The sequence below is a fragment of the Hypanus sabinus genome, chromosome 23 (genome assembly GCF_030144855.1).
Source record: "Hypanus sabinus isolate sHypSab1 chromosome 23, sHypSab1.hap1, whole genome shotgun sequence".
In the NCBI taxonomy this organism is placed as follows: domain Eukaryota; kingdom Metazoa; phylum Chordata; class Chondrichthyes; order Myliobatiformes; family Dasyatidae; genus Hypanus; species Hypanus sabinus.
Window position 1 is genome coordinate 39,409,882 of NC_082728.1, and position 27,235 is coordinate 39,437,116.

The window sequence follows — 27,235 nt, forward strand, 5'->3', positions numbered from 1 at the left end:
TCTCTGGAGACTTTCAAGAAAGAGTTAGATAGAGCTCTTAAAGATAGCGGAGTCAAGGGATATGGTGAGAAGGCAGGAACGGGATACTGATTGTGGATGATCAGCCATGAGCACATTGAATGGTGGTGCTGGCTTGAAGGGACGAATGGCCTACTCCTGCACCTATTGTCTATTGTCTATAAATTCCATCTGCCATTCCATGGCCCATGTTCCCAGTTGATCTCAATTTTTTTGTGGCATTAGACAATCTTCTTCACTGCGCACCACACCACCACTTTTGGTGTCATCTATAAACTTTACTAATTATGCCACCTACATCTCATTCAAATGACAGACAACTATACACTGCATGAAAATTGCAAGTCGTATATAGTTAGACTCATAATAAGTTTATATCTTCTTGAACCCATCAGCCCTACTGGGGCATAGGCTGCCAACTGCAGCTTGCCAGAACCCTCTGTCTTATTGGTGAATTCTTCTTCCCAGAAATAAGGTCTTTGGAGTTTTTGTTTGTGTATCTATAGTGTTGAGTTTTTATGGGATAGGGTTGCTAGCCCCATGTCCAGTCCTTCTCCTTTTGTAGCTGTGCTTGGGACCGTCCATGTTGGAGTTAATAATATCTTAATATGCACATCAAAACTTTGGGGTATGTTCTTAAAATAGTTTTTTGTATTTCTGCAGTGGGTTTTGCCAAGAATTGTGCAATTGCACAAAGTTTTGGAAGATTTCTTTGTTTTCTGGACGCAGTGAGTATATATATCTACAATTATTTTCACATAAAATCATTTCCAATTCAGACGAACATGAATAATTATTTTAAATTATAAATAGAAATATTAAATGCTGGAAATGCTCTGAGTTTGCATGTGTGTGATGGAAAAACAGAGGTACCATTGCTGGTTGGGTTTCATTCATCAAAATTGACTAGTTGGGTTGCATGCAAGAAAGAGCCATTATCTCACATTAAGTGCAGTGTTCACTCCCAGGTGCAGTATTGTCAGTAGAAGAGATGCTGTTCCTTCAGCATTTTTTGGTCTTGACTGGAATATTATCGATAACAAAAGAGGACAAAAGTTGGAGTGGGTTGGAGAGTTAAAGTGATAGGCAACTGGAACGTCAGGGTCACCACAGGTATCTTACAGTTGACCAGTGTGTATTTGGTTCCTCCGTTGTTCTCCATTGATGAGGTTGTGGGCATTGAATGCAGTACAGTAAATTGGAAGAAGTGGAAGTGACTTTGGTGCTTCACCTGGAAGGATTGTTCCCTGGATGGTGGGAAGGGAATGTGGAACAGTCCCTTTGGAATTCAGAAAAAGAAGGGATGAGAGAGAGGTATATCTGGAAGTGGAATGTTGTGGAAAAGGGATGAAGTTACAGACTACAATGTAGTCACGAGAGGGGTGAGGCGGTCGATGGGAATCCTATCTTGTGAGTGGAAGGAGAATGGTGATAGCAGGTGCAGGAAGTAGAGGAGATGTGGTTGAGAGCTTCATCCACTGTGGCGAAAGGAAGGTCCAGGGTGAAGATAAATGGCAGACATCACAGAAGCATTGATGTGGAAAGTGTCGCCATCATCATCAGAACATAAAATATATAGCTAGAGAAACTGGGGGAGTGGATTGAATGGCGCCCCTCTGCAGGAAGCAGTATGTGAGGACATGCAGTTCAAATGGCTGTGGCAATCTATGGGCTAATAATGGATGTTGATCACTTACCTGTCCGCTGAGATAGAAACTAAGAGCAGGTATGGGCCATCGAGTTCCTCAAGCTTGCCTCAGCATTTAGGATGATCATCACTGATATGCCAAAGTGTGACTCTTCTTCTGTGCCAGTTCCCTAATTCCCTGATCTTTCCAAACTATACCTGCCCTCTCAATTATTTCCAGTGACCTAGGCAGCACAATACAATCCTTGGGAGCAGAGAGCTCAGAGATCCACTGCTTTGTTAGAAGATGGAGTTAAAGACATCAGAGAAGAAGTAGAAAGAGCAGATGGAAAGTGACAGCAGAGATGGTGAAAATTTTCAGCTGTGCACAACAATAGCAAGTGGCACCAATGCAACCATCAATGTTGTTGGGACTCTGATCAAAGTCACCAGAGAGGCACTGAAGCTGGTGATATGGAAGCAGGCATTCTCATGGAGAAACTCACGGTAGAGGCTCCCAAACTGAAAAGTACATCACATTTTATACCCTTATGATCAAAGGTAATTGGGGATTCAATACAATTTCAGTAGTTACAATAATATTGTTTATTTCAATATTTTGGGTTGACAGTGCTTCCTTTGAATTACATATCTACAGTGGGAGATACCTCTGAATGTTCAGATATAGATACCTAAAATTAATGTTATCAGGCTGTCTCTGAGTACACAAAATTATCGATTGCCTGTAACTGTGACCATTTCTGATATGTTAAGTGGCCACATCATTCTGGTCAACATCTTGAACACAATAAAAATAGAACACTTGTTCTGGCTTGAATTAATGACTGCTATATTCACATAATTCCAGAATACTCTCTAACAAATGTTCTTGAAAAACAGAGGGAGATGGGACTGAAGTACAGATTACTCCATGCATCACACAAAGAGACATACATATTTTGGAGAGTATGTGACTCATGATTGTTACATCATTGGCTTGGAGCAACTGAGTGATGTTAAAGGAGAAGTTATTCAGTATGAAAGTGAGTATGGCTAGGCAAATGAAAATGATGCTGGACAGATTTTGTTGGTCCTCTTCAAGGAAAACACCATCCTGGGGTGTGGTAGGGATGCAGATAATGTTTACAGTCAGCATTTGCAGATTTGGGTGCTCGGAGTTGGTTATGGAATTAGCTGGGTATCTCAGTTGTAAATGGGAAGGGACTGGACTGAAGAAGAGTCAAGGTAGAAAGAAGTATATTCTATGGAACAAGAAGGAGAACTATTTTTCTGGATTACAGTGATGTGATTTTCAATGATGGGAATATGGACTGGGGGAGGTTTAAGGAGGTGTCGAGGAGACAGAAGTCAATTTGCCGAGGATTGTCACCTTGTCGTGGTGAAGAGGGTTGTGAGTTCCTGAGATACCCAAGCTGATGTCACTTAGCTCCTGGTAGGATCACCCATGGCAATAAGGTCAAGGGGGAAGTTTGAGACAAAGAGCCATCCGACTAAACTCTTAACGGTGGAGCTGCTAGAAGATGATGAGACATTACTATGGCAGTGAAGGCAGAGGAAGGCCGCAGCAGTGAGGGGTCTCCTGTTGTCTTGCTTTCCATGCTACTGGACCCTGATGCTAAGCCTTCCCACATTAAACAAAGTCACAGACAGGCTTCCTCCATTAAGGGAATCCAACTGGACATCCCAGGCTGAGTCCTGTGGCGAGGAGTATACGTGAATCTTGGATTGGCATCTGTAGCCACCTGAGGACGCAACAATAGACAAACGTGGGAGAACATCAAACTTGGCTGGAGTGATCACACTACTATTAGTCTGCTAAGCACTGGCACCATCCTTGTCAGCATATTGAATGTCAATGTCAGGATTGATCCTTGGTGAATTGAGTTCTGTGAGTTCAGAATTAGGTAGGTGTCAATGAACAAGGACAGTGAAAAGATGGGATGGTCAAAGTCATGCTTGCAGTTTGAGGTGGGGAGGCAAGGTCCAGGTAGATCAGAAATTCTGAAGATGCATCCATGGTGTGGGATTAACAGTTTTAGGGAAAACAATGGGTTGGGAGACAAACGTAGTAGCAGAAGTGCTAAATATTGTTTTGGGATGTCAGGGACTAATTTTGAGGGTAGATTGTGTGGGATCCGAGAATGGAAGCTGGTTGAAAAAAAATGCAAAGGGTGGGACTAGAGGAGAGCTGGGATCTGAAAAATTACTAGATTTGAAGGGTTTTGAAGTTTGCAATCTGTGAAGCCTGAAAGGAAAGAGACGTAATTTATCGAAGTGTCAAAAGCAACAAAGGATGAAGTCAGTGTGCAGTCAGACATCTTTAAGATGTATTGAGTTGATGCTTTTTGAGAGAGAGAGAGGGAGAGGTTAAGAGGATGCATGTGCTGTTTTGTATTTCTTATGCTTGAATCTCTGCTTATGCACAAAGCAGTGACTGAAGGAGCATTGAATGCCTTCTGTATAACTGTAATTATTTGTAGAACTGTGAAGGGTGGAATATCAATTTGAATCAACAAGAAATAAATCAGAGTGTGAAACATTTGCTATGGAATGCCTGTCACTTTAATTCTTCATTCCTTTCCATTCTGACCTCCCATTCTTTCACCTTTTTCACTGTTAATGAAGCCGAATGTGAGAACTAGAGGTACAGCATTTCATATTCTGACTTACTGAAATATCAATAAATTCTGGTTGCCATCTATTTCAGTTGGCCCGTTTTGATAAAAGACCGTATACCTGGGGTATTAGCTTCTCTGCTCTCTGCAGATGCTGTTTGACCTGAAGAGTATTTCTAGCTTTCTTTTATCTTAGATTTACCACAGCATCATTTATCTTCTTTTTGCTTTTGTTCATTTCCATAATGTCATGAACAGAGAGTGTTGAAAAAGCTGTCAGGTGCTGTCATATAACTGATTTTGATGGAGGAAGGAGTGAGGAGAAACCACCATTACTGCCAGGAACATTGTTTCTGAATGGAATTTGGAAAACCCCCAAGTGACCAATTGGGAAGAACTGAAGCTCCTTGTCTCTCATTTTGCCGATGAGATGTTAAACTGGTGACTAATCTTCCTTATGAAGTTGACATAAAAGATCCCATAGAACTGTTCAAAAGAAGGCAGAACTTTCCTCTGTCGCAGCCAGTAATTATGTTTTCATTTAATCAGTCACCTAGTCCCTTAATGTTTGTTCTGAGTATAGTTTTGGATATTGGTTTGTTTGCATTTGGGTTTGCTAACCTTCTTCAAACTTAAGTTTAATTGTTTTTTAAACATGTACATGCTTACAGCTAGACAAAACGGTGTTCCTTCAAGAGCAAAGTACAAATCACAGTGCAGACAGTCTGAGAATGATATTAGCACAATCCCTGAGTGGTGCAGCCTGAAGTTTGATGCAGGGGATATTGTCCTGGAGCCATGTTTCTGCAAGAACAAGCACACGGCGGTTCCTCATCTCACGCTGGATCAGTCCAACGTCTTACAGGGAGTGAATGCTGGCGAGTAGCACCAACAGAGGGGCCAGCCCCCAACCCAGCAAAAATTCCAGCACACCCTGCCACACCTTTGTTCCTTGAATAAACAGTGAATAAATTGAAAATACTTTAGTAGCTCCAAATTACTGAACACGCACAGGATGTGAAGATTTATTCGTGTAAGTTTCTTCATTGGAGGCAGGGTACTTAATGATGGAAGGAGTTGTAGGCGTTGACCTAGGGTCAGAAAATGCCACCAGCTAAAGCAGCTGTGTTCCCTTTCTTGAGAATTGATGGTCAACACAGAGCTGCTCAGAACTAAGTTTGCTATTCCCTCTGTTGGTGCTTTTTAAGTTTATGTATTATGAAACAATGCATTTAAAGTACATACCCCCCCCCCCGTTAGAACCTATGATATGAAGATGCATAAACAATGCCTCATGACAGCTATAACCAGAAGATAAACACCTGCCTCTGTTGTACAGTGTGCCAGCAGACGTCATGTTTGTATACAGTATAACTGGTTCAACTTAATAGCTTGCATCTTGATTTATTTTGTGGAAGTGCTTCAGGAGGAAAAATTTCTGCTTGTGGGTGTAACTTGTTTTAACACAGAATGGTGCAGCACAAGAACAAAACCTTCGACCCATTATACCTGTTTCTTTTAAGGTGAGGGCGGAGGCTGCTACAATCATTGCTTGCCGGAAGCACAAGCTAGGGTTTCATCTGGAGGATAACAACGGACAGTTTACTTGCTGGGCCAGTCATCTGTATTTAAATATCCTACTGGATGTTTAGTTCTGTGTAAATGATTTTTTCCCCCTCAGGTGCAGCATCTCTTCAAAGTCGCAGGCAAAACATCTTTTTTAAAAAATTCTGTTACGTTGTTGAAGCTCGATAGTGTGACACCTACTCTCTAAATGGGTACTTGCTGGCGTTTGCCAGCTCCTTTGATGCAAAAAAGGAAAATTCTGAGTCCTCTGGTCAAAGTAAATACTCGAGTTAGATGGTAATCAACTGCTTTACTGCTGCTTTTTTCCAACTTGGGAAATTGGTCTCTGAATTTGTTGATTTTTTTTGAGTCTGTGGTAACACATGTTGTCAGATATTTTCTCTCGACTCAAATAAAGCCGATCAATGAAACTCTTTCAAATGTTGCAAAGAGAGAAGTAATGCTTTCTAACTGGAAATGCTTCATATTTCCCGTTCATCTCCAATTTACCTGTAGCTGGAGTCGTAAAATGAGACAATTGAGTCATTTGGAGCTCAGATGGTTCCGGGATTTATCTCGCTGGCCGTCCACAGCATTGAGTCCAACAACTAAATGTGAACGACAACCAAGCCATGGGTGGCGATGAGCAGGAGCCCTATCTCTGGTGCCCCAGTCATTCCCACTGGCAAGGATGGGGTAGGGCTTTGCCAGCTGTCAAACGTTGCAAATTTAAATGTTTTAACTGTCATTTTAGAAACTATAAAAATTAACATAGGAACAAAAAAAATTGAAGTGTAAGAATTCATAAGCGCCTTAAAGCATTGAGATGTTCATGCATCTTATGTGCACAGATGGTGGCTCTCCCAAACAAAAGGAGTATCTCAGCAGAAGAGTCAAATTAGAAGCAGACCACTCCCCATCTGACATCCATGTCAAACTCGACGACTAAAACGAAAAGTCGAATGATCATTTCATTATGTTGCTGACAAAAGAGGGACAGTCTTAGAGACTGGCCTTGAAAACTGTCTTTAACTATTCTCGCCATCCTTGATGACAGACTTACTCACAGTAACGTTTGATAAACAGGTTGGTGACAAGGTGCTCACTCAGAATGGGAAACGAGTGAGTTACCTGCAAAGTGAGCTGCACTCTCTGTTACGTCCTCCAACTCGCAGTAGCACCTCAGTGTCAAGAAGGGGCCGGAGTTTACTAGGCGGACTGGATGAGGGAAAGTTACTGCTTTGTGATGAACCACACTTCCTCTGCCTACGCCTGTCTTTGAACAACAAGAAGGATTCTGTCCTTTGGCCTGATTCAGTTGCTCTGCGCTGAGAGGTTGCTTACAAACGTGAAAACACTGCAAAGACTGTCTTTGGCTACTCTTTGTTCATGATTTGAAGGAAGGCCTTATCCTCGATGGAAGGTGTCAGCTTATAATCGATCTTCTGATCGATAGAAGACCAGCTTGCCTGAATCTACTTGAGCAGAGTGCTTGGTTTGATTACCTACGTTTGCTTGTACAGATTCTACTCTCACAGGGCCTGAAGTGACTTGGGTGTCTATCCTCCTGGACGGTGGTCTTGAACGTGCTGACAGTGGGTTGTTGAGCTCCTCTGAGGTAGACTTCACCCATGATGATCCAACCCAGGTCAGTCGTTGGGCATGAGGTGTGTCATGCTGACCATTGCACTGTTCTCTTACCTCGTGTGCACAGATGGTGCCTCTGCCAAGCAATAGGAGAATCTTGGCAGAAGAGGCAAAAGGGGAAACCTTGTCAGGTATGTCCTTAAGATTTGAATGACCACGTGCAACTTCAGGGGTTGGGATTTCAGTTACCCATCGTTCTTGCATGTTGTTCAATAGTTTTCCCACTATAGGGTTAATTCCTCTTGAAGTAGCTAAGAAATTGATAGGTAACCTTAATTTTTTTTTGGTCTTGTAGTTCTGACAAAAGATCTGCTAGCTTTGATGGTTCTTTGTGCGAGAGCTTTGGAAAGTTGCCGTAGCCACTGAGAGGAGATTTTTCGATTGCCTCTGGAGAGCTGTAGCATTTGTCCAGCCTCCACAACAACATTTTCAAACCTGTAGATGCATTATTAATGTGCACTGCCTTAATGCTTGTTGCATGTTGCAGTGACTCCTCACCAAGCCGCTTACAAAGAAGGTCTAGCTCTTTGGTAGGTTTGAGACTTAGCCCTTCCACTGCATTGCAAAAGCTTGACTTCCAGGATAAATAACTGGCAGGCTGGTTGTCAAACTCTCTTAGTCCTGCTGTGACTAGGTTTCGATGAGCCAAGTCTAATTCACCTCCAATTCTATATTAGATGAAAATCTATATTTTCATTTATATTTATCATCTGTTATGAGCAGAGAGACAACATCTGCCGGAAGTAAGCTCCTTGTATGTGTACAGGTACTTGGCGATTAAATTCTGATTCTGATTCCTGAATGAGGGCATTGTGGAGACTGATTTGCCAAATATGTATCCTGGGATGGATGGAGCCTCAGTCCATCCATGTCTGTGCAGATAAGATTAGCATCAGTAGCAACTCTTGACTGAAGTCTTTGCTGTGATAAAACTGTTGAGGAGGGTGTTGTGGGTCTTTGCTGCTGTAGGCCTTGACTGACAGGCTTGTTGGCTGAGTGACATGGACAGCTTCTAACTTTAGAGCTGGAGCACTGTCTTTTTCATAGCCATTTGCATCTCAGCTGCTCTTATTCTTGCTGATTCTGCTCTGGTGTAAGCTCATGCGGCAGCAATGCTGATTGTGGAATCGTCAATGACGCAGTTAATTCACCGCATTCTGTCCTCACCTCCAGGTTTCGGCGATCAATGTTGCTCAGGACAGAAGCTGACATTGTAGCATACAGCATTCAGATTCATCTCCAGTGGCGGGCAGTCCAAATTAACCCACGTAGGAAATGATGTAACTAACAGCTTACAAGCAGGAGGTGATGTTTGTACAAAATAAACTGCACACTGAACGAACAACACTTCTAGAACATTCTACTTTCAAGAGCTACATGGATTTTTTGAAATTAGAACATGGAGAGAGAAGTGTCAAATCAGAACCCATTGCATTAATAATTGTACTTGAGCAATTTGGACCAATTTTGGACCTTTTACTCTAGAAGTTAAATATAGATTCAGCACTGGGCTGGTCTGCCAAAATTATTGCAAGTTGTAACTTGCTAGTTGCTTGAAATTTCAATTAGTGAGTGAATCAGAAAGCCAGTTTCTTTTTTAATCACTGGCATACTAATATCTTAAAAAAATGTTAGATGTCATTGTATGTTGACACATCTGAGTTATGTGGAAGACAATGTTGTGTTTTTTTAGCACAGAGATAATTTGAGGCTAGAAGTCGAAGTATTAAAACCAGCAAGTGGCAAATACATTCAAGGACATTTTTGCCTTGTTTTGTCATGTAGTTATCAACCTGTTTGCAACTAATGGTTTAACGTTTTGTCTAAAGCGTGCAGTCAAGAATGTTGTTTAACGTGTTAAGCGTTTTGTTTGTTATGAGTGCAAGGCTATGTTTATATCATTATCTGTTTATGTAGCTATTTTGCAATTCTGTTCAAATAATCTTGTGAAATCAAAGTATTTAAATACAATTCCATTTCTAGCAGTAATGTGCCAAATATTATTAAATTGGAATATATTTATTTTCTGATTATGCAGCGACCTGTAATGTGACTGGATAAGAAATGCTGGTTCTAATTATAGCATCCAGCTGGGCTAAGGATTTTTATAAACATTTTTCCTTTGTTTTATGTTTCTTGGAAGATTGCAAGAAATTGGAATTCTTTAGGTAACAATACTTTTTACAGGGGCAGCCCCTCTTGGTGGTGGTGCCTTCGTTGGAGAAAAATGTGTTTTCTCCAGTCTTCCTGCAGCCACTTGAGTCCAAAGTTTAGTAGTCTCAGTGAAATAGTGGTCAAGTTTATTTTTTGAATATTGGATTTTTTTTTGTGTGTATCTAAATTGGAATCAGTTTGACACTGTCTCACACACACCCAAGGTACAGTGAAATGCTTGTCTTGCATACTGTTCATATTGATCAATTCATTACACTATCCATTAGTGCAAGGACTAATTTTAATCATTTTTAGTAGGCAGTATTATGAAGACTCCTGTCTACCACCCATGCCCATGTAACTTGGTAGAGATACACTGGTAGAATCTCATTGTACACTTTCACCAGGGAGTTGCGGCTTTAGGCAGTGCAGTCTTACGGCGCTCCCCAGAATACTCCAGGCTCTGACAACAGGCAAGGTTGCAGCTGGAGCTTTGCCAGGTGCCAAAGCTGTCAAGGAATTTCGTAATTTTTAAACATCTGAATCTTGTTGGAACCATTTTGCTTTCTGAGGTCTCTGCCTGCCCGGCCACACTGAGTGCCAGAGGAGCTGATCTTTGCCTCCAAGAGGCCGAGGCAGGCCGTTTTAATCATATTCAAAGATGATAAAATAAATTTAATGTTTTCCTCATTTAACATGTTTAATTACAAGAATGTTAAAGCCCTAATAAATAATTTACAAAAATAAACAAAAGGAAACATTTATCTGCACCTGCATTTTTACACGGGTGTGATGAAGCCCTGTGCAGCACTGAGGACCCCATGCGGTTCACCTGACCTTCCGCACAGCCTGGTTCCATCGATGGATACAGTGGTGGATCTGACAGCAGAGCTGGATGTCTGTGTGCCCCATCCTGCCTTACCGAAGTGCCGTGTTTGGCCGCTAGCGTTTCATATGTGTAAGTCTGAAGCTTCTGTGGTAGCACCAGCTGATTGCTGGAAGTTCCCTTCAGAAGTTTCCAACTCCATTCTGTCCAGTGTCTCCAGAGACATGCACAATCTTACTAGTTTTTACATCATGTGAAAATTAAAAACACAAATTATTAGCATGCTTTATTTAATTCATTAGTAACATAGAACACACAATTGTTTTACTCTAGTTCAAAGATTTAAATGTTTTAGTAAAAAATATTACTCGTTTACTCTAGTTTGCAGGGTAAGATTGGTATTGAAATGTAGTGAACAATCTCACTTCAGTTCTGACCTGGTGTGGGATTGGAGGGGTGTATTGCTGGAAGGTATCAGTGAGACTGGGCCATTGAGTTCCATGTGGATTCCAGCAGTGCTGTGTAGTGACTGAGGTGACAGCGTCATCAGTCAGCGTGTCCTGTGCTTGTTCCAGTAACAAATGGCTGAACAGGATTCAGTTCAATATCCAAATGCCAGACACTGTTATAAATTCTTGGCTATTTTGCCAGGCTACAAGATGAAAGTTTCTGCCCTCAGCTTTGCCTTCTGTTAAAGCCCATCAGGGTATTCTTGGACAGGGGGATTACTTCCCATCTCTGCCTCCCCCATACTGTTTGGATCTTGCTGCACCTTGCGTCAGAGGGCTAGAGAGATTTCATCTGTGCATCTGTACTGAGTTAATATGGGTGTGGGGCAAATGCAGACAGTGACTCAGATTAGGGTGACGGATCCAGGACAACTCAGCCTACTGAATAACCAGCGTAGGCGTGTTTGAAGCCAAGTCTGAAGCTGAAAACAGACTGATCCTGAAATGGACAGATGAATTCCTGGCACAGTAATTGCACTACATTAAGAATTCTGAGAGTGAATAAGTTTTTTAAGCCCATTGAGTCCCATTTATTTAACTCTTGTACGGCTGAAAAAGTTGTCTTTTTATTTTAAATGTACATATTCAGAAAGAGACAGTTGGTAGCATTCTGACCCCATTTGTTAGTAATGGCCGATAGAGTCGAGAGTGGGTCTGACTTCCCTCACAGAGTGATAAAAGATGGCTATGTTTGGAATTCGGAGCACATCCAGGGTTGACGTTAAATAATTTTCAGATTGTTGGTGCGTTGCCATTTTGAGAATATGGGATTGGAGGATGTCATTGCTGTAGAAGCTGTAGAAGTGACCACACTTAGACTTGGTTGAAGCCTATTGATTTCACCCACCCAATGGGTTTGTGATTGAACCAGATTCAAAGTGAAGTCATTGTAACATGTACAAGTGAACTCATCTGGTCTGTCTGCTGGAGGTGCATTGAATAACAAATGTTATTTGCCACAGGATGATGTCATGATGCCACAGAGGGTGAGACTACAGTATGATGCAGCCCTTGAACACCCACATTGTGTAAGTACCGAAACTGGTTATTTAAAAGCTAAGTAGTTATTTCCTTATGGCCTTTCAATTTTTTAATGGGAATAGTGATTTGTTGCTTGATATTTACATAGCACCTACTATAATGTGGCAGCCTTGCAAATCCTTTTTGATTTATAGCCCCTTAGCAGAGAGGCTTTACAATAGAATACTAGCTTAATGAATCCACCTGCCTTCTTTCACCAATTGACCTTTCACTGTAAATATTGCAGGAGTTGGAAGTTCTGAGCATCACTTAAGTGCTAATCTGTAGTTTTATGATTCATGTTTGAATTTACCCCAGTTTGTCATCAGCAGTTCCTGCTGGTGCTTATGCAATCTCATCAAAAGCCATTAGACTTTTAAATTCACATGTCTGTACATTGCATCATAGATATAGCACAAAGATTTTTACTTCCTCGCATTGACGTAAGATTTTAAATAAAGTCTAATTCAAAAGTTTCTCAAAGGCACAAAGAATAATACAAATTCGTTGTGGCTTTGAGAAAGAAATAATCCAACGAATTCTCTGTAATATCTGTATATGTTCCTGTCTCCTTATGACATTTGACTTTGCTCTGCTTGCTGACTCTATCAGTTATCATTGAATTCAAATACAAATCTTTGTAAGAATGGATACACAATCCAGTATCCCACTCTATCTTCCTCTTCCTTCGTGGGGTTCTATATGTCCATTTTTCCACTTATCTTTCTCCAACAGCTTCTTTCTGAAAACTCAACCCACCCATCCCCACATGGCCCCACCTGTCCATCATCCCATACCTCTTTAGGCTCTACCTATCATCCCACAGTCTATATCTCACCCTCCCTCTCACCTCTTCATGCTGGCTATCTTCCCACTACACTCTGCTGGTGCAGATCTTGACCTGAAGCGTCAGTCATCCCTTTGCCTCCACAGATGCTGATGGACCCACTGAATTCTTATAGCAGATTTTTTTTTTGTGTGTGGCTGAAATGTTAACTCTGGTTCTTTCCCCATGGAGGCTATCTGACCTATCGTGTGTTACCACCATTTTCTGCTTTTATTTCTTCCTCTTTGGTTATATGCATGCTTAAGTGTTTAGTTATCCTTCTAAACTGTGAATATTTATGTGTCCAAACACACTACACAAGATCTCCCTGGCCGATTTTACAAAGCTTTTTTGTAACTTTTCTGCCCAATAAACATACAGCAAAGAAGATCTTGTAAGGTGCTAAAGACTAACTTGCATTAACATACTCATAATGTTGATAGACCTGCTTACAGAGAAGGTTGCATTATTTTTGCAAGAATAATTTGCACTTCTATAAAGCTGATTACTTTGTAAAATTTTAAGATAATTTTAAGAATCAAAACTTCTGTGCTTACATTTTAAAATTGTGAACGAATCATAACTTTTAACCACAAGGGCTACAAATGATCTTTCAAATTAGTTGCCATATATGCTGGATTTCTGTAATTTTCACATTATCTGTAGCCTTTATCTTTGCACTGACAAAGTGCAGAAACGAGGCTCTCATTTCATGACTGTTCAGACTTTGCTTCCTGCTATCATGGTAGCACTGTTAGGAGCCAAGTGTTACCTTGATGCAGTGAGTTAACACCTTTTCACTGCAGTAACAGCAATGGTGATGAAAGAATAAATCTAATGTAATGACCATACGAAAGTGCAAAACTGGAGTATTATCCAAGCTACTGATTATAACATGAACATTATTGCTCTAAAAGAGCTGACGACCATTGCAAATATTTTTTTCTTTATTTCTTTGTCTGAAGTTATTTATTGCCCTTTGAGAATTTTTTAATACAATCAAATTGCTGGAGGAGGTCAGCAGATCAGGCAACATCTATGGAGATGAATAAAGAGTCATCGGGTCGGGATGATGCTTCAATTGATGCTGCTGACTTGCTGAGTTCGTGCAGCATTTTGTATGAGTTACTCTGGATTTCTAACAGCTGCAGAATCATTTGTGTTCATCAATACTTTAAACTTTCTTAATTGTTCTGCTTTCAACCCACGCTAAGCTGTCTGTGGTAACTGAAGAGAATTTATGCAGAGCCTTAATATTGAAAGCTATCCAGAACAGTTGAGCAAAAATAGGTGCTGAGCCAGAAAAGGCGAAACAAGGAATGAAGATCAATAACTCCAAAATTGGTGTCTGTAGAAGTAAATATAAGAAGGGCAGGATTAATGAGTGAATGAAGCTTGAGTTGCAGAGACAGATTTTTATTGATCCCAAGGAAATTACAGTGTCACAGTAGCACTTCAAGTGCACAGACGTACAAATGTTAGAAGAGAAGTAAGGAAGAATAAAAAAATAAGTTACCTCTAACAGGAGGGAGGTCATCACTTCCCGGGCTATAGGTTGACTCATTATGGAGCCTATTGACCGAAAGGTAAGAATGACCTCATATAGTGCTCCTGGAACAGTGCAGTTTCCTTAGTCTGTTCCTAACAGTGTTTCTCTGTTCAGCCAAGGTGGCATGCAGAGGGTGAGAAATATTGTCCAGAATTGCCACAATTTTCTGTAGGGTCCTTTGTACTACCAGTGTGCCCTGATTGACTCCTATAACAGAGCCAGCCTTTCTAATCAGTTTATTGAGACTGTTGGCATCACCCATGTTGATGCCATTGCCCCAGCACGCCACTACATAGAAGATTGTGGTAGAACGTTTGAAGGAGAGGCCTGCATACTCCAAAGGACCTCAGTGTCCTCAGGAAGTAGAGGTAACTCTGGCCCTTGTACACAGCCTCTGTGTGAGTGCTGCACTTGAGTCTCTCATCCAGACGCACCCCCAAATACTTGTAGGTCCTCACCACATCATCACCATCAATAGTAACACAGAGCATGTAGGCTTAATCATCCTAAAGTCCATCACCATCTCCTTTGATTTACTGGTGTTGAGCTGCAGATGATTCAGCTTGCACCGTTTCACAAAGTCCGCCACCAGGATCCTGTATTCATCCTCCCATCAAACCTTTATACAGCCAACTATTCCTGAAAACTTTGGCAGATGACATGACACAGTGTTGTATCTAAAGTCCGAGGTAGACAGGATAAACAGGAAGGGGGCCAGTACAATCCCCTGTAGGGCTCTGGTGCTGTTTATAGCCGTGTCTGACACACAGCTCTGAAGCCGCACAAACTGCAGTCTGCCAGACAGGTAGTCCATTATCCAGGGTACAATGGAAGTGCCAACCTGCATTGAACAGAGCTTTTCCCCCCAACAATGAGGGCTGTATGGTATTGAAGGCAAAGAATCACGATCCTCACACAGCTGCTCTGCTTTTCCAAGTCTCTGTTCAGCAGGTAGATGACAGCATCATTGATTCCAGTGTACTCCTGGTAGGCAAACTGCAGGGGATTGAGGGCTGATCTGACCAGGGATTGGAGGTGAGCCAGGACTAGCCTTTCTAGGGTCTTCATGATCTGTGAAGTCAGGGCCACTGGACGGTGGTCATTCAGGACTTTTGATTGGCCCTTCTTGACTACTGGGACTACACACGATGTGTTCCACACAGTTGGGACCCTCTCCAGGTTGAGACTCAGATTGAAAATGCACTGGAGAACTCCATGCAGCTGCTCAGCACACTCCTTCAGGACCGTGGGGTTCACACCATCCAGTCCCAATGCTTTGCTGTGTCTGAGATTCCCCAGAGACCTTCTCACCTGCTCAGTACTGAAGGTGAGTCCATGATGACTGGGGAGTTGGTGGAAGGTGGGGGGTCTGGGGGAGGTGAAGATTGGGACGATAGTAGTTGGTATGTGGAGGTGTGGATGTAGGTGCAAGGCAAGGAGGGGATGTAGACAGTGGAAGCCAAAGTTGTTCATCCATGTTTTGAACCAGAAGGGACAGAGGGAGGAGGGGAGGCATTGGTGCTGAGGGAGCATGGGGAACCCAATGCTTTCCGCACCTGCTCTGGTGTGCTGAACAGGAGGAGAATTGTCCAACCTTTTGAAGAATTGGTTTAACAAATTAGCCCTTTCACACCTGAATTCCGAGGCTCTACAGCTAGGTTGATTGAAGCCAATGATGTCCTTCATGCTTCTCCACCCCCCCCCCCCCCCCCCGTGTGCCACTCTGCCCAAACTTGTTCTCCAGCTGTCTCCTGTATTCCTCTTTAGCCACCTTGAGCTTCTCCTTTAGCTCCCTCTGCACGTGTTTCAATTACCCCCCCCCCCCCCCCCCCATGCCCATCTCCTGATCTCAAGGCCCTCTTTTTGTAGTTGAGAAGAGCCTTTTAGATCACTGGTGACCCACGTTTTATTGTTAGGGAAGCAGCAAATTTTTCTTGGTGGTATTACAGTGACCACACAGAAGTTGATGTAGCCAGTGATGCAATAACTAAGAGAATTGTAAATGAAATTTTGTGGAAAATGGAGCATGAGGGAAAACTGGCCAGGAGGGCAATAGAAATGGTTGGGACAAGGTTGAATGAAAGAAATGGATCAGGTTTTCAACGGCAGATAGGCTGCTGTAGGAAAGCGTGCTCAGTTGGAAGTCAGCAATCATTTTCTTGGAGAGAACTCATGGAAGTAAGCTCAGCTCTGCCAAAGCTGATCTAGGCAGTATTTGGGATTTATATTTCAGTTAAACACATTGAGAAAATGCTTTTTCAGCCTCATAATTTAAGAAACTACAGTTTTCCATTAATTTACTTTTAAGTGGAATTGGAAATTATAATAATGACTTCTAGTATGTAAACGTTGGGGTTGCAGAAAACAGTGAGCAGAACGTCAGCTTTTTGAAATAGTTTAAATGATTAATTTGAATGGTAGCATTTGTAGGAAGAATGCTATAATATGCTATATATATATAAAGCTATAAAGGGCATCAGCTGCCCTTTGTTAACCATTTCACACTGTCCTTTAAGTAGTCACGTGGTCTGCAGTATCAAGTATTCTAGGTGGTGCTCTGTATAGCCAGCAGGATTATTTAATATTGGGCAACACAATCAAAATGCTGATGGAACTCAGCAGGTCAGGCAGCATCTATGGAGAAGAATAAGCAGTTGACGTTTAAGGCCAAGACCCTTAATTGGTGTGTTATTGAATGGTACAGAAGTGCTGAATTATCTGAACCAAGCCTCCACTGTAAAAGCTCAATAGCTGGTGTTGGAAATGGATGAAGTAGCAGAGTCGCTGATTCTGCCAACTAGTGTTTCTTCCAAGCACGCGAAGGACAACTTGTGTTTATGGATCACCTTAACGTAAATATTTTAGGAACTGAAGCCAGAATAGACCAAATGGCCTCACGACTTTTTTCCAGCATCAACCAGCATGTCCTGTACCCTCAAATACGCTTTCTTATTTAGTTCATATATGTCGACCCTGTGTCTAAAGGTCTGTCAATGTCACTCTTAAAAGGACTTGATGACTGAACACCAACAACCTTTTGGTGCTGAGTGTTCGAAACGTTTGTAATCTTCAAGTAAAGAAAAATGTTCCTCCTCTGGGTTTCTCCTGATGTTTCTGAAAGACTGGACGCTGCTGACTAGGATTTAATCTATTATGCCCAGAACTACTTGGTACCTGGCCACCTGGAATTCGGATCAGCAAACCTATTAGAACTGACTTTCTGCAAGGCTGCCCACGTGTTTTTGCCCCACTCCTGTTCTCACCGTCAGTCCTAGGATCCCACTGTTTCCCTTGTAGTTGTTCGCAAGTGAGAACGGAGCCACTCGCTCCCAGAAGAACTGTAAGGAGAGGCACCAAGGATGACTGGTATCTTGAGTTAAAAGGAGAGCCATGTCAGTCCATGTCACCTACCACACGTAGCCCAAATATTGTGATAAAAGCATAATTTTCAGTGCATGTTCTAGCTTTCCTGAACAGCTGGTGTTTGGGTTGATGGACCTAATCAGAAACCTATTGTCAGGAGACAATCTATTAAGTATTTGACAGACCTCATGCAAAGTAGTGTGGAAGCTTTATGCAACTGAGAGTGTCACCAGAACAAACAAGGAGTTAATAGAATACCTGCCAGGTTAAACAACTCTTTACTTTGGACAAATAGCAATTCTGGCAGCATGAACTCCCAGTGACCACAGCAATGGAACACCACTGAAACTGAAGGGACTCCTAGGAATTGAACTTCAGATAAAGGATTGTTGAAAGAATACTGCTGATAAACAGCGGTATCCCTCTAGTGCAAAGGCTATGCATGCTGAATATCCACAGCCATAACAAGCTAAAATATTAACCAAATGCATCCTCCTTAGTTTCAGATTTGATGATTTTCCATTGATATTTGGATTCCTAATTCTGGAATTATTGTTGCAAATATGGCTTTGTCTTGTAAGTTCATAAAGAAAAGGAAAATAAATAGAAATGAATAGAACCTATCAGGGACTAAAATAGAAAAAGCAGAGAAATCTGACTACAATTTTTAGTGAATACCTTTGTAGTATTCACTGAAGAATGAATTGCCAAATTTGTAGCTAAGAATGAAGGTTGTGAAATACTAGGTAGGATGAATATGATAAGAGGAAATGAAGGAGTTTATCATCTTGGAAATGAATAAAATATATCCAGACTTTTTTTTAAAAAAAGAAAGCAAGCGGTAAATTTACAGGCACTTGTGGGCAGAAAAAGAGCTGCAGATGCTGGAGGTCTAAAATAAACACAAAATGCTGGAAATACTTAGTTCAATTGATGCAGAAGTTGCTTATCTGTTCAAGTGTGGGGAAAGAAAGCTTTGCATATGTGCCCATGAAGCTGCTGCAAACAAGTTTTTTTTCCTATTGCACCTGTACCACCTCATTCCTGTGCAGCTAACAATCAAGTTGTCATAGCTTAACTTGAAGATGTAAATGATCTAGCCAGTTGGGGAGAATGTTGGCAAATGGAATTCAAACTGGAGAAATATGAGAAGACACTCTGAAAGAAGTCCAGATTGGCGAGGGAATACACAGTAAGCAGCAGGATGCTGAAACATTGGAGGAAAAGGATGCGGCAGCTTATAAGTATAGCAAGACTAGTTGATAAGTTCATAGGATGTTTAAGATATCATATAGGGTGTTTTCCTTTATTAGCATGGAACAAAATATAAGAGCGGGGTGGACATGCACTGCAGCACTAATTAGGCCACAGCCTGGTCACTGCACTGCCAGAAAGATGTGATTGCGCTGGACAGTATGCAGATGAATTTTTTTGAAGACTATTTAAAAATTGTTCTAACTGAGGACATTGCTGTCAGTACCACTGGTATGGACTGATGTTTCACTGTCCTTGAACAAAATAATTGAGACTCGCCATGTATGATAAAGATGGCTGGAGAAAGATAAGGGTGCCAGAATGGCCTAGACATAGACACAAGAGATTCTGCAAATGCTGGAAATCCAGATTAACACACACAACATGCTGGCGGAACTCAGCAGGTCAGCAGCATCTAGGGAGAAGAATAAAGGATGTTTCAGGATGAGGCCCTTTCTTGAAGGACATCGTTAGTTGCCATGACTGAAAACAGTTGCCTTTGAGGAAAGATTGGTTAGTTAAGGGTAATTTTGTTTTGAACAAAAGAGTTTGGGGTGAGATTTAATTGAAAAGCATTAAATGATGTGGATAAGTATAAAGGGTCTATTCCATTTAGTAGGAAGGTCAAAAACCAGGAAGCATAATAAAGTAATTGATAGAAGGTTTAGAGGGATGTTGACAAGACATTTTCTATCAAGAGTAGTAGGGATCTGGAGCTCGCAAACTCACAGAGTGGAAAAAGCATAAATCTCCATCCAATTTAAATTTTAAAATGGACGTTTTGGCTGGAAGAGCCAAAACCTAGAGGGTTACAGAACCATTGCTGGAAGGTGAGGTTAGTCTGGATAGCTGTTTTTCAACTATTAAGGATATGATGCTTCTACTATACATCATAAATCTTCTATGATTCTTGGAAAGGAAATGATAAAGTAGTCCAATTTCTTCAGTAGTAGTAAGTGTAGCTCTCCCCTTGCATGCATTGACATGGTCTCCTCAAGTATGTGATTGGTTGTCTTAAAGAGAATTCCCAAGGAATGCTGAAATCGTGTTTTGTTCCTGAGCCCATAGCTTTTTATCTGACTGTGATACTTGAGGTGCAGAGATGTAACTTCTTTTTGAAGGTTACAATTGTAGATGAACTGCTCAGTTTTGAAATCGAGGGAAACCCCAGACCAATTTTAACTTCTCCATTTCTGTTAAGTATAAAGCAGATGCAGATAATTCTGCTGTTAAACATCACTGTCTCTGTGGAGATAAAGCATTTCCATAAGTCTGCCTCGACCATACATCTATCAAGTTGAAAATAAAGCAAGCTTAAAGAGTTAATTCCACCAATGCAAATGAGAACTCTAACCAGATATTTGAATGGATACTACTGAAGAGTGTCCTTGTTCACGTCAGATTCCTTTCTGCAAAACAAAAGCTATTTCCTTATCAGTAGCAATTAGAGTTGGCATCACTCTTATAGAACATAGAACAGTACAGGCCCTTTTGAACGGCGATTTTATGCTGACCTTTTGACCTTCTTCAAATCAATCTTAACTCCCCTCCACCTAACAGTCCATTTTTCTTTCATCCATGTGTCTATCTAAGAGTCTCTTAAATGTCCCTAATGTATCTGCCTCTGCCACCAACTCTGGCAGTGTGTTCCATTCATTTACCACTCTGTGTAAGAAAAATAATTCATTCATTCTCTCTCTCTCTCTCTCTCTCTCTCTCTCTCTCTCTCTCTCTCTCTCTCTCTCTCTCTCCCCCCCCCCTTTCCCCCTCTCTCTCTCTCCCCCCTCTCTCTCCCTCTCTCCCTCCCTCTCTCTCCCCCTCTCTCTCCCTCTCTCTCCCTCCCTCTCTCTCCCCCTCTCCCTCTCCCTCCCCCTCCCCTCCCCTCCCTCCCTCTCTCCCTCTCTCTCTCTCCCTCTCTCTCCCTCCCTCTCTCTCCCCCCCTCTCTCTCCCCCTCTCCCTCCCCCTCTCCCCCTCTCTCTCTCTCTCTCTCTCTCTCTCTCTCTCTCTCTCTCTCTCTCCCTCCCTCCCCCCCTCTCTCCCCTCTCTCCCTCTCCCTCTCTCTTTTCCCTAGGTGCTGCCTGGTCTGCTGAGTTCCTCCAGCATTTTCTGTGTGTGGCTTAAATACTGCCCATACACAGTTTTCAGTACTCCAGAAAATGACAGGTCGTACGCCAGCATAAAATTATAAAGGAAGTATTTTCTTTACCAAATTTTCAAGTTTAACAGACCTGTTACAGTTCAACGAGTCCAATGTACACATGACCACTGGAGCTCAGACTGGAGTGTATCTCTGTACTTACACACTGGACCCAAAGCCTAATTCTGCTCCAATGTCTTGTGGTCTGCGTGAAAGCACTCGCCACATTCTGAATTCCCCGCAAAGACCATCTCGAACTAACGGGCTGTCTCTCCGGAGTATTGGCCCTTCCTCCTTGGTGCCGTTCACCTGCACAAAGCACTTCTTGCAACGGAAACTCTCCCTCCCACCGCATTCTGCGGCACCTTCCCACGTGCCCCGCTCCACCGCTCCCGCCAAAACCTCAAACCAGACTACTGTTCTTCAGAAAACTCTTCCCAACAGCTCTCCAGAACTTCCTCTCACATCCCACAATCCTGATTAGCTGACCCACATTCCTAAGTTGGACAACGTGGCTCCTTATCTTTAGCCAAAGCCAAAGCACTCTTTCCAGCATGGTACACTGCTTTTACAGAAAACTGCTAAAGTAACCTATCTTAATAGAAATCTTACCCAGGGCATTACACACATATATCCCATTCACAGGTCTACCTGTATCAATTTATGATATTCATTGAAAACGGGCTTTTTTCAATATGTTTTTAATGCATATGTTTCAACGTTAATTCCTTGAGAAACATTTATGAGCAGGAGCTGGAGGGTGCCGATTGATCCTTCGAACCTGCTCTGCCCTTCAGCAAGATTGTTCAATAGTTCCATTTAGTATCAGAGAATGTATACAATATCCAACCAGAAATTCTTGTTCTTCGCAGACATCCACGAAAACAGAAGAGTGCCCCAAAGAATGAGTGACAGTAAAACTGTTAGAACCCCAACCCCCCCTACTCCACCCATGCGCAAGCAGCAATAAGCAATGACCCTTCTCCCCCCCAGCTGCGTCAGCAAAAAAAAACGCATAAGCACCCTCCACCCACCTAAACAAGCAATGTTAAAGCCCCCCCCAGAAAGACCATGATCTACAGTAAAACGAAGACTAATCATTCACCCAACAATTCAACATAACGCAGGCTCTCTAATAAAGGGACGGAAAGGTGTCACCATTTCCTAGTGAGAGGGGAGACCAACAAAGACAAACAACTCACTGATTTATGGTATTTAAGTCAGCCATGTTGCTTTATACCCCCGAGTTCTCCCGATTATAGAATCGACAACAAACTCACTCCCACCAAAGAGAAAAAGAGCGCAATTCGAGTACAGGGCCCCCGACAGCTGATCCAGCTTTCCCGATGTTCCATTTTCTCCCACGACACTTCAGTCAGTGGCATCGGCATAGAATCGGCTTCTCCTCAGGACTGCAAAGCCTCAGAACACCAAAGGCGCACTCGTATACTAGGCCACGTCCTTGGGATACCGAAAAATGGCCGGTCGATGAGCCCCGAGAGCGGGTCTCATCACCACAGGAAAAAAAAGACTTTGAGTGTCAGGGTCTTTGACAGGACCCCATCCACCTTGTAAAGGGGAAAAAGAGACATTAAAGGTAGAAATTAAGCTGTTTCGGCAGATGAGCTCCAAGAAGTCACTTTCAATTCCCTTAATGTCCAGTAATCTGTCAGTCTTATTGAAAAATCTCTGTTTGAGCCTCTCCACCCACCACCGCCATTACCACATGGGCAAGAGATTGTCTTCCCCTATTGTGGAAAGCCATTGAAATTTGAACTTGAACTGATCTAACCCCAAACCACAGCTGAGAGGAAACTTTATATTGTGTAATGGAGATGTGGAGAGCGGCCCAGTGCCAAAAGAAAGGTGCAAATAAATGGATAAAGGAGCTATGTGAAAAAGTGAACTTAGAAGGGTGTAGGTCAGGGGTCACAGCTGATTCTGGGCTCTCTATACAGGGGAACCTACCTCTAACTCGTTGAGCCCTGTAAAAATGGTATAAATTTCATTGAGACCTCTCTCTTCTGCACTCTACAACCAGCCTACTCAATGCCTACTCATTGGGCTATTACTCCACCTCTTTCCTCCCCCACCACCCACCACCACTCTTTTATCTATTTGTTGCAGCTTTCTTTTGTAATTGGGCTGCTTTCTGCACTTCTCCATTGCTTATTATAAGCTTCACTTGCAGCTGTGGTTTGGGGTCAGATTAGGTAAAGAGCAGATTCTCTAACTCTTCAATGATCTTCTATAACCTTGCAGATAAACCTTGAAAGTTGGGAATGTTCATCAAGTTTCTACTCTATTTTCTGATAAACAGACACTCCATATTTAGGTTTGTTATCGGAACTGATCGGCAGTTGATGGAAGGACACATGAATTGATCCAGTCACCGGAATGTTCTTGAATAGAACAGTGGATGTGGTTTAGTTACTTGAGGGTAGGCACTTGTCAATGATTTTGTGTTTGTCCATTTTCAGATTTATAACAATTGTGGCTTCAGCTCTGCGACTCTTCACACATTAATTTTTCTCTGTCCACATGCTTCCGGTTTCCCTCATTTTCTGTTGTATTTCAGATTTTCAGCATTTCCATTTAAAAAGAAATCTTTTCATTTACTATTGAATTTTGTTGGGCCTTTCATGCCACTTTGAAGAGATCTCAAGTCACTTTACAGCCAGTAAAATACCTAGTGTGGTAATCATTATAACATAGAATATGGGCTATCCAGTTTGTGCACAGTAATCTTCAAGTACTGTGCTAAGCTCCTTCTCAGGGAAACAAGTAATCATCCCCCCAAGGGTAATTGCTGATGGGCAATAAATGCTGACTCTGCAAAAGATGAGCATGTGTCAGGAATGCACTCTAAATTAAGGAAAGTAATTTAATATATAAATAAATTATTCTGTTTAAAGTGGCCGTGTATTAGTTCTGGTTTGGTTTGGATACTGTGTTAAATTAAATTGTACAGCTGTAAACTTCAGAAAGTCTTTCAAAAAGCACTCTAATAAAATGCAACAATAAGAACATTTTAATTGGGTAATATATTATTTTTAGTTCTAAATAGAGTTGTATGGCTGCAGTGTAATTTAAAAGGCCATACATGCTTTCAGCATTTTGCATATTGCTTTGTTAAATTGGCTTTTTAAAACGTACTCCATTTTTGTCAGAAATATGCAATGCAAAATGTATTAAATGCCTTTCGGATGGTGTTAGGCCACAACTTTGAACCTCTGCAGTTCTTAAGATTTTGAATCACTCCTAATATGGACAAATTGGATTCATATAGATGGACAGAAAAGGTCAGGGTGGGTGTGGTGGGGCTTTTTTCTATGCTGCACAACTCTATGACACCATGATTTTGGGTGATGGTACTCAAGAGTCCATGTTGATAAGAGTTCCAAGATTTGGACGCTGAAGGACCGTGATATATTTCATTGTCAGGATAGTGTATAGTTTGAAAGGGAATGCGTAGCACTGTCATTCCCATACATCTGAAGCCCTTGTCATTCTTCAAGGTGTAAATGACATACAATGCAGCCATGGCCAGCAGAAGTTAAGAAAATGAATTGTTTAGTGGTTGGGGTTGCTGTCAATTATGTTGCTTTGTCCTGTATTACATCGAGTATCTTGACTACCATTGGAGCTGTATTTATCCAGGCAGGTGGAGAAGATGACACAAATTTCCAAGCTAGTATCTTGCTAATAGTGGAAAGGATTTGCAGCATCAAAGAGTATTAGTGCAGGATGCCCAACCACTAACCTTCTCTTGCAAAAGCCACTTTAATAAAGGATTTATAACTGAGTTTCTGTTCAGTGGTGACACCCTATAAATTGATGTAGGTGAACCCTACAATGGTAGTGCCATTTCATTGTCAAGGATAGTTAAGTGTTCTCCTGTGTATAACTTGACATTTATCTGGCATGTTGTCTAGGTCTAGCTGCAGGCAGGTGTGGACAATGTTTGCCAAGTAGTTGTGAATAGAATTGGAACAATGTGCAATCACTAGTAAACAACCTCAATTCTGACCTCAGATTTAGATTAATTTATTTATTCTATGTACATCAAAACATAGTGATATGCATTGGTTGCACGAACAACCAGCAGATCCTAAGGATGTTCTGTGGTAGCTTTATAAAGTTGCCACCCAAAGAAGGCCTTTAGTGAAGTACTTAGGAAATCTAGTTGTAGTTTTAATGTGGAAATTGAGATTGTCAGTTCATTTTCTCAGTTTCTGTCATCTATAATGTGATTAGTTTGTGTTATTGAATGGGGATAATTGCTAATGTGGATACCAGTGGCAACTTTTATTTTGAAATAGTGCATGGGATCTTTTATTTGAGGAGGCAAATGGGACCTTGATTCCTGACAGCAAATCAAATTCAGATTAGTTTATTGTCATACACTGTACAGGAGAAATTTTGCTCATGCTGGATATCCAAAGCAACACACACAAAATGCTGGAGAAACTCAGCAGGTCAGGCAGCATCCGTGGAAGTGCATAAACAGCAGGCACTTTGGGCCGAGACCTTTCTTTAGGACTGGAAAGAAAGAGGTAAGATGCCAGAATAAAAAGGTATATTTGCATATAGACCAATGAAGTTCATTGGTCATGTGATGCTCACAGTGGAAAGCATACACAGCAATAACAAATACAGTAAGGAAAGCAACAGAATGGTGTGAAGTATAATGCAAACTTGATGAGTGCAAAAATAAACACTATATTGACAATAATGGAAGAAGAAAGGGTTTGAACACAAGCAGCACCTGGAAAAGGATGTGAAAGGGGTGATTGATAAACCTAAATCTGAAATCTGATTCCTAAGTTTTATAATGGTGGGGAAGAAGGCGAACACTATAGTTCCTTACAGTGTTGTAGAGGAATGCCAATAGGATACTTGGTCATTGATCTCTGGAGTTGGAATCCTTTTTAGAGATGAGATTGCTTCCCACTGAATACTGAATGTTGCTATAATTAACACCAAACATATATTATTTGACTTAACGTAGAAGAGGTACAAAGAGAATACTTCCCACTGGAAATCAAAAGCAGTTGGAGAGAGAGAGAGAGAGGGGAACTGGTGTAATTCAGACCCTGGATTTCTTTTCCCTTTTTATTCAGCATTTATTCAGGAAAACAGTGCTATTGGAGATGCAATCATGAGCAATGATCGTCTTGCTAACTTTTTGAAAAGTTGAGTTATGCGAAAATGGTGGTAATCTCACAAACTGAAATAAGATCTGATGGTCTGTGTATATGGAAGTCTTAATGTTTTATTAATATATTCTTAAGGTTTTACTGAACTTGTGGTTGATTGCATTGAATGGAGTTAGGTAAAATAACTTGATCTTTGCAATTAAATTGGTAATTAATGTTCATTCACATTCACTTTAAGTAAATAGATTTGACAATAGTTGTAATACATTACAGTTGCTAATACAAGCAACAATCATTCTGATTATATGTTACATGAGCTGCATTTCATAAATCAGTTTTGATCCTTCAAGTTAAAATTGGGAAGAGGATTCATCCTACTAATTATAATTTTTTCAAAGATACTTCTTTTAAAAGGACATTTTTTTTTATCGTTTCCAAGCTGCTGATAACTATGTCATCTGCAGGACTGCACTTGTTTCCCATCCCAAACATGTCTTGGAAAATATTGTATTAAGGATTCATATTCTGGTTGATTACATTACTGGAGGTTTCCTTGTATAGAGTCAACAGCATGGAAACAGGCTGTTTCACCCACTATCCAAGGTCTGAAGGTAACCATAATATCTTCCAACACTTGGCCCTTAGCCTTCATTGGCTCAGTGATTCGTGTGCTCATTGTGACACCTCAAGTGTTGTTAGTGACCTTGCTTCCACCCTGCTCAGGCAGTGCACTCCAGGAAATCAGCACTCTGTGTGAGAAAAATTCCCCTCAGATCTGGAATGCAATGGTTTATTATTTGTGATGTGTACCAAGATAGAGTGGAAAAACTTCTTGTGTGTGCGCCATCCAGGCAGACCGTGCTATACATAGTACACTGAGGTAGTGAACAGATCTGACCTGTTAAGTCTGTCCTCATAATTAAAGTGCGGCAACCTGGTGAAT

General features: G+C 41.5%; 1 protein-coding gene across 13 annotated transcripts in view; it reads left to right on the forward strand.

The window, feature by feature from the left end:
- The window catches only part of b3gntl1 (UDP-GlcNAc:betaGal beta-1,3-N-acetylglucosaminyltransferase-like 1), a 342,821-nt gene that overhangs the window by 26,838 nt on the left and 288,748 nt on the right, over window positions 1–27,235 (forward strand). For 11 of the 13 annotated variants that reach the window (XR_009507656.1, XR_009507657.1, XR_009507658.1 and 8 more), the window contains 2 exons: window positions 682–746; window positions 11,946–12,011. Coding sequence is in view for 5 of the 13 variants with exons in the window: in XM_059948769.1 (XP_059804752.1) it covers window positions 682–746; window positions 11,946–12,011 (131 nt within the window). In the remaining 8 variants the exon portion in view is untranslated. Of the gene's footprint in view, window positions 1–681; window positions 747–1,886; window positions 2,207–11,945; window positions 12,012–27,235 lie in introns of all 13 variants that reach the window. The other 2 variants (XR_009507661.1, XR_009507659.1) reach the window with 2 other exon arrangements.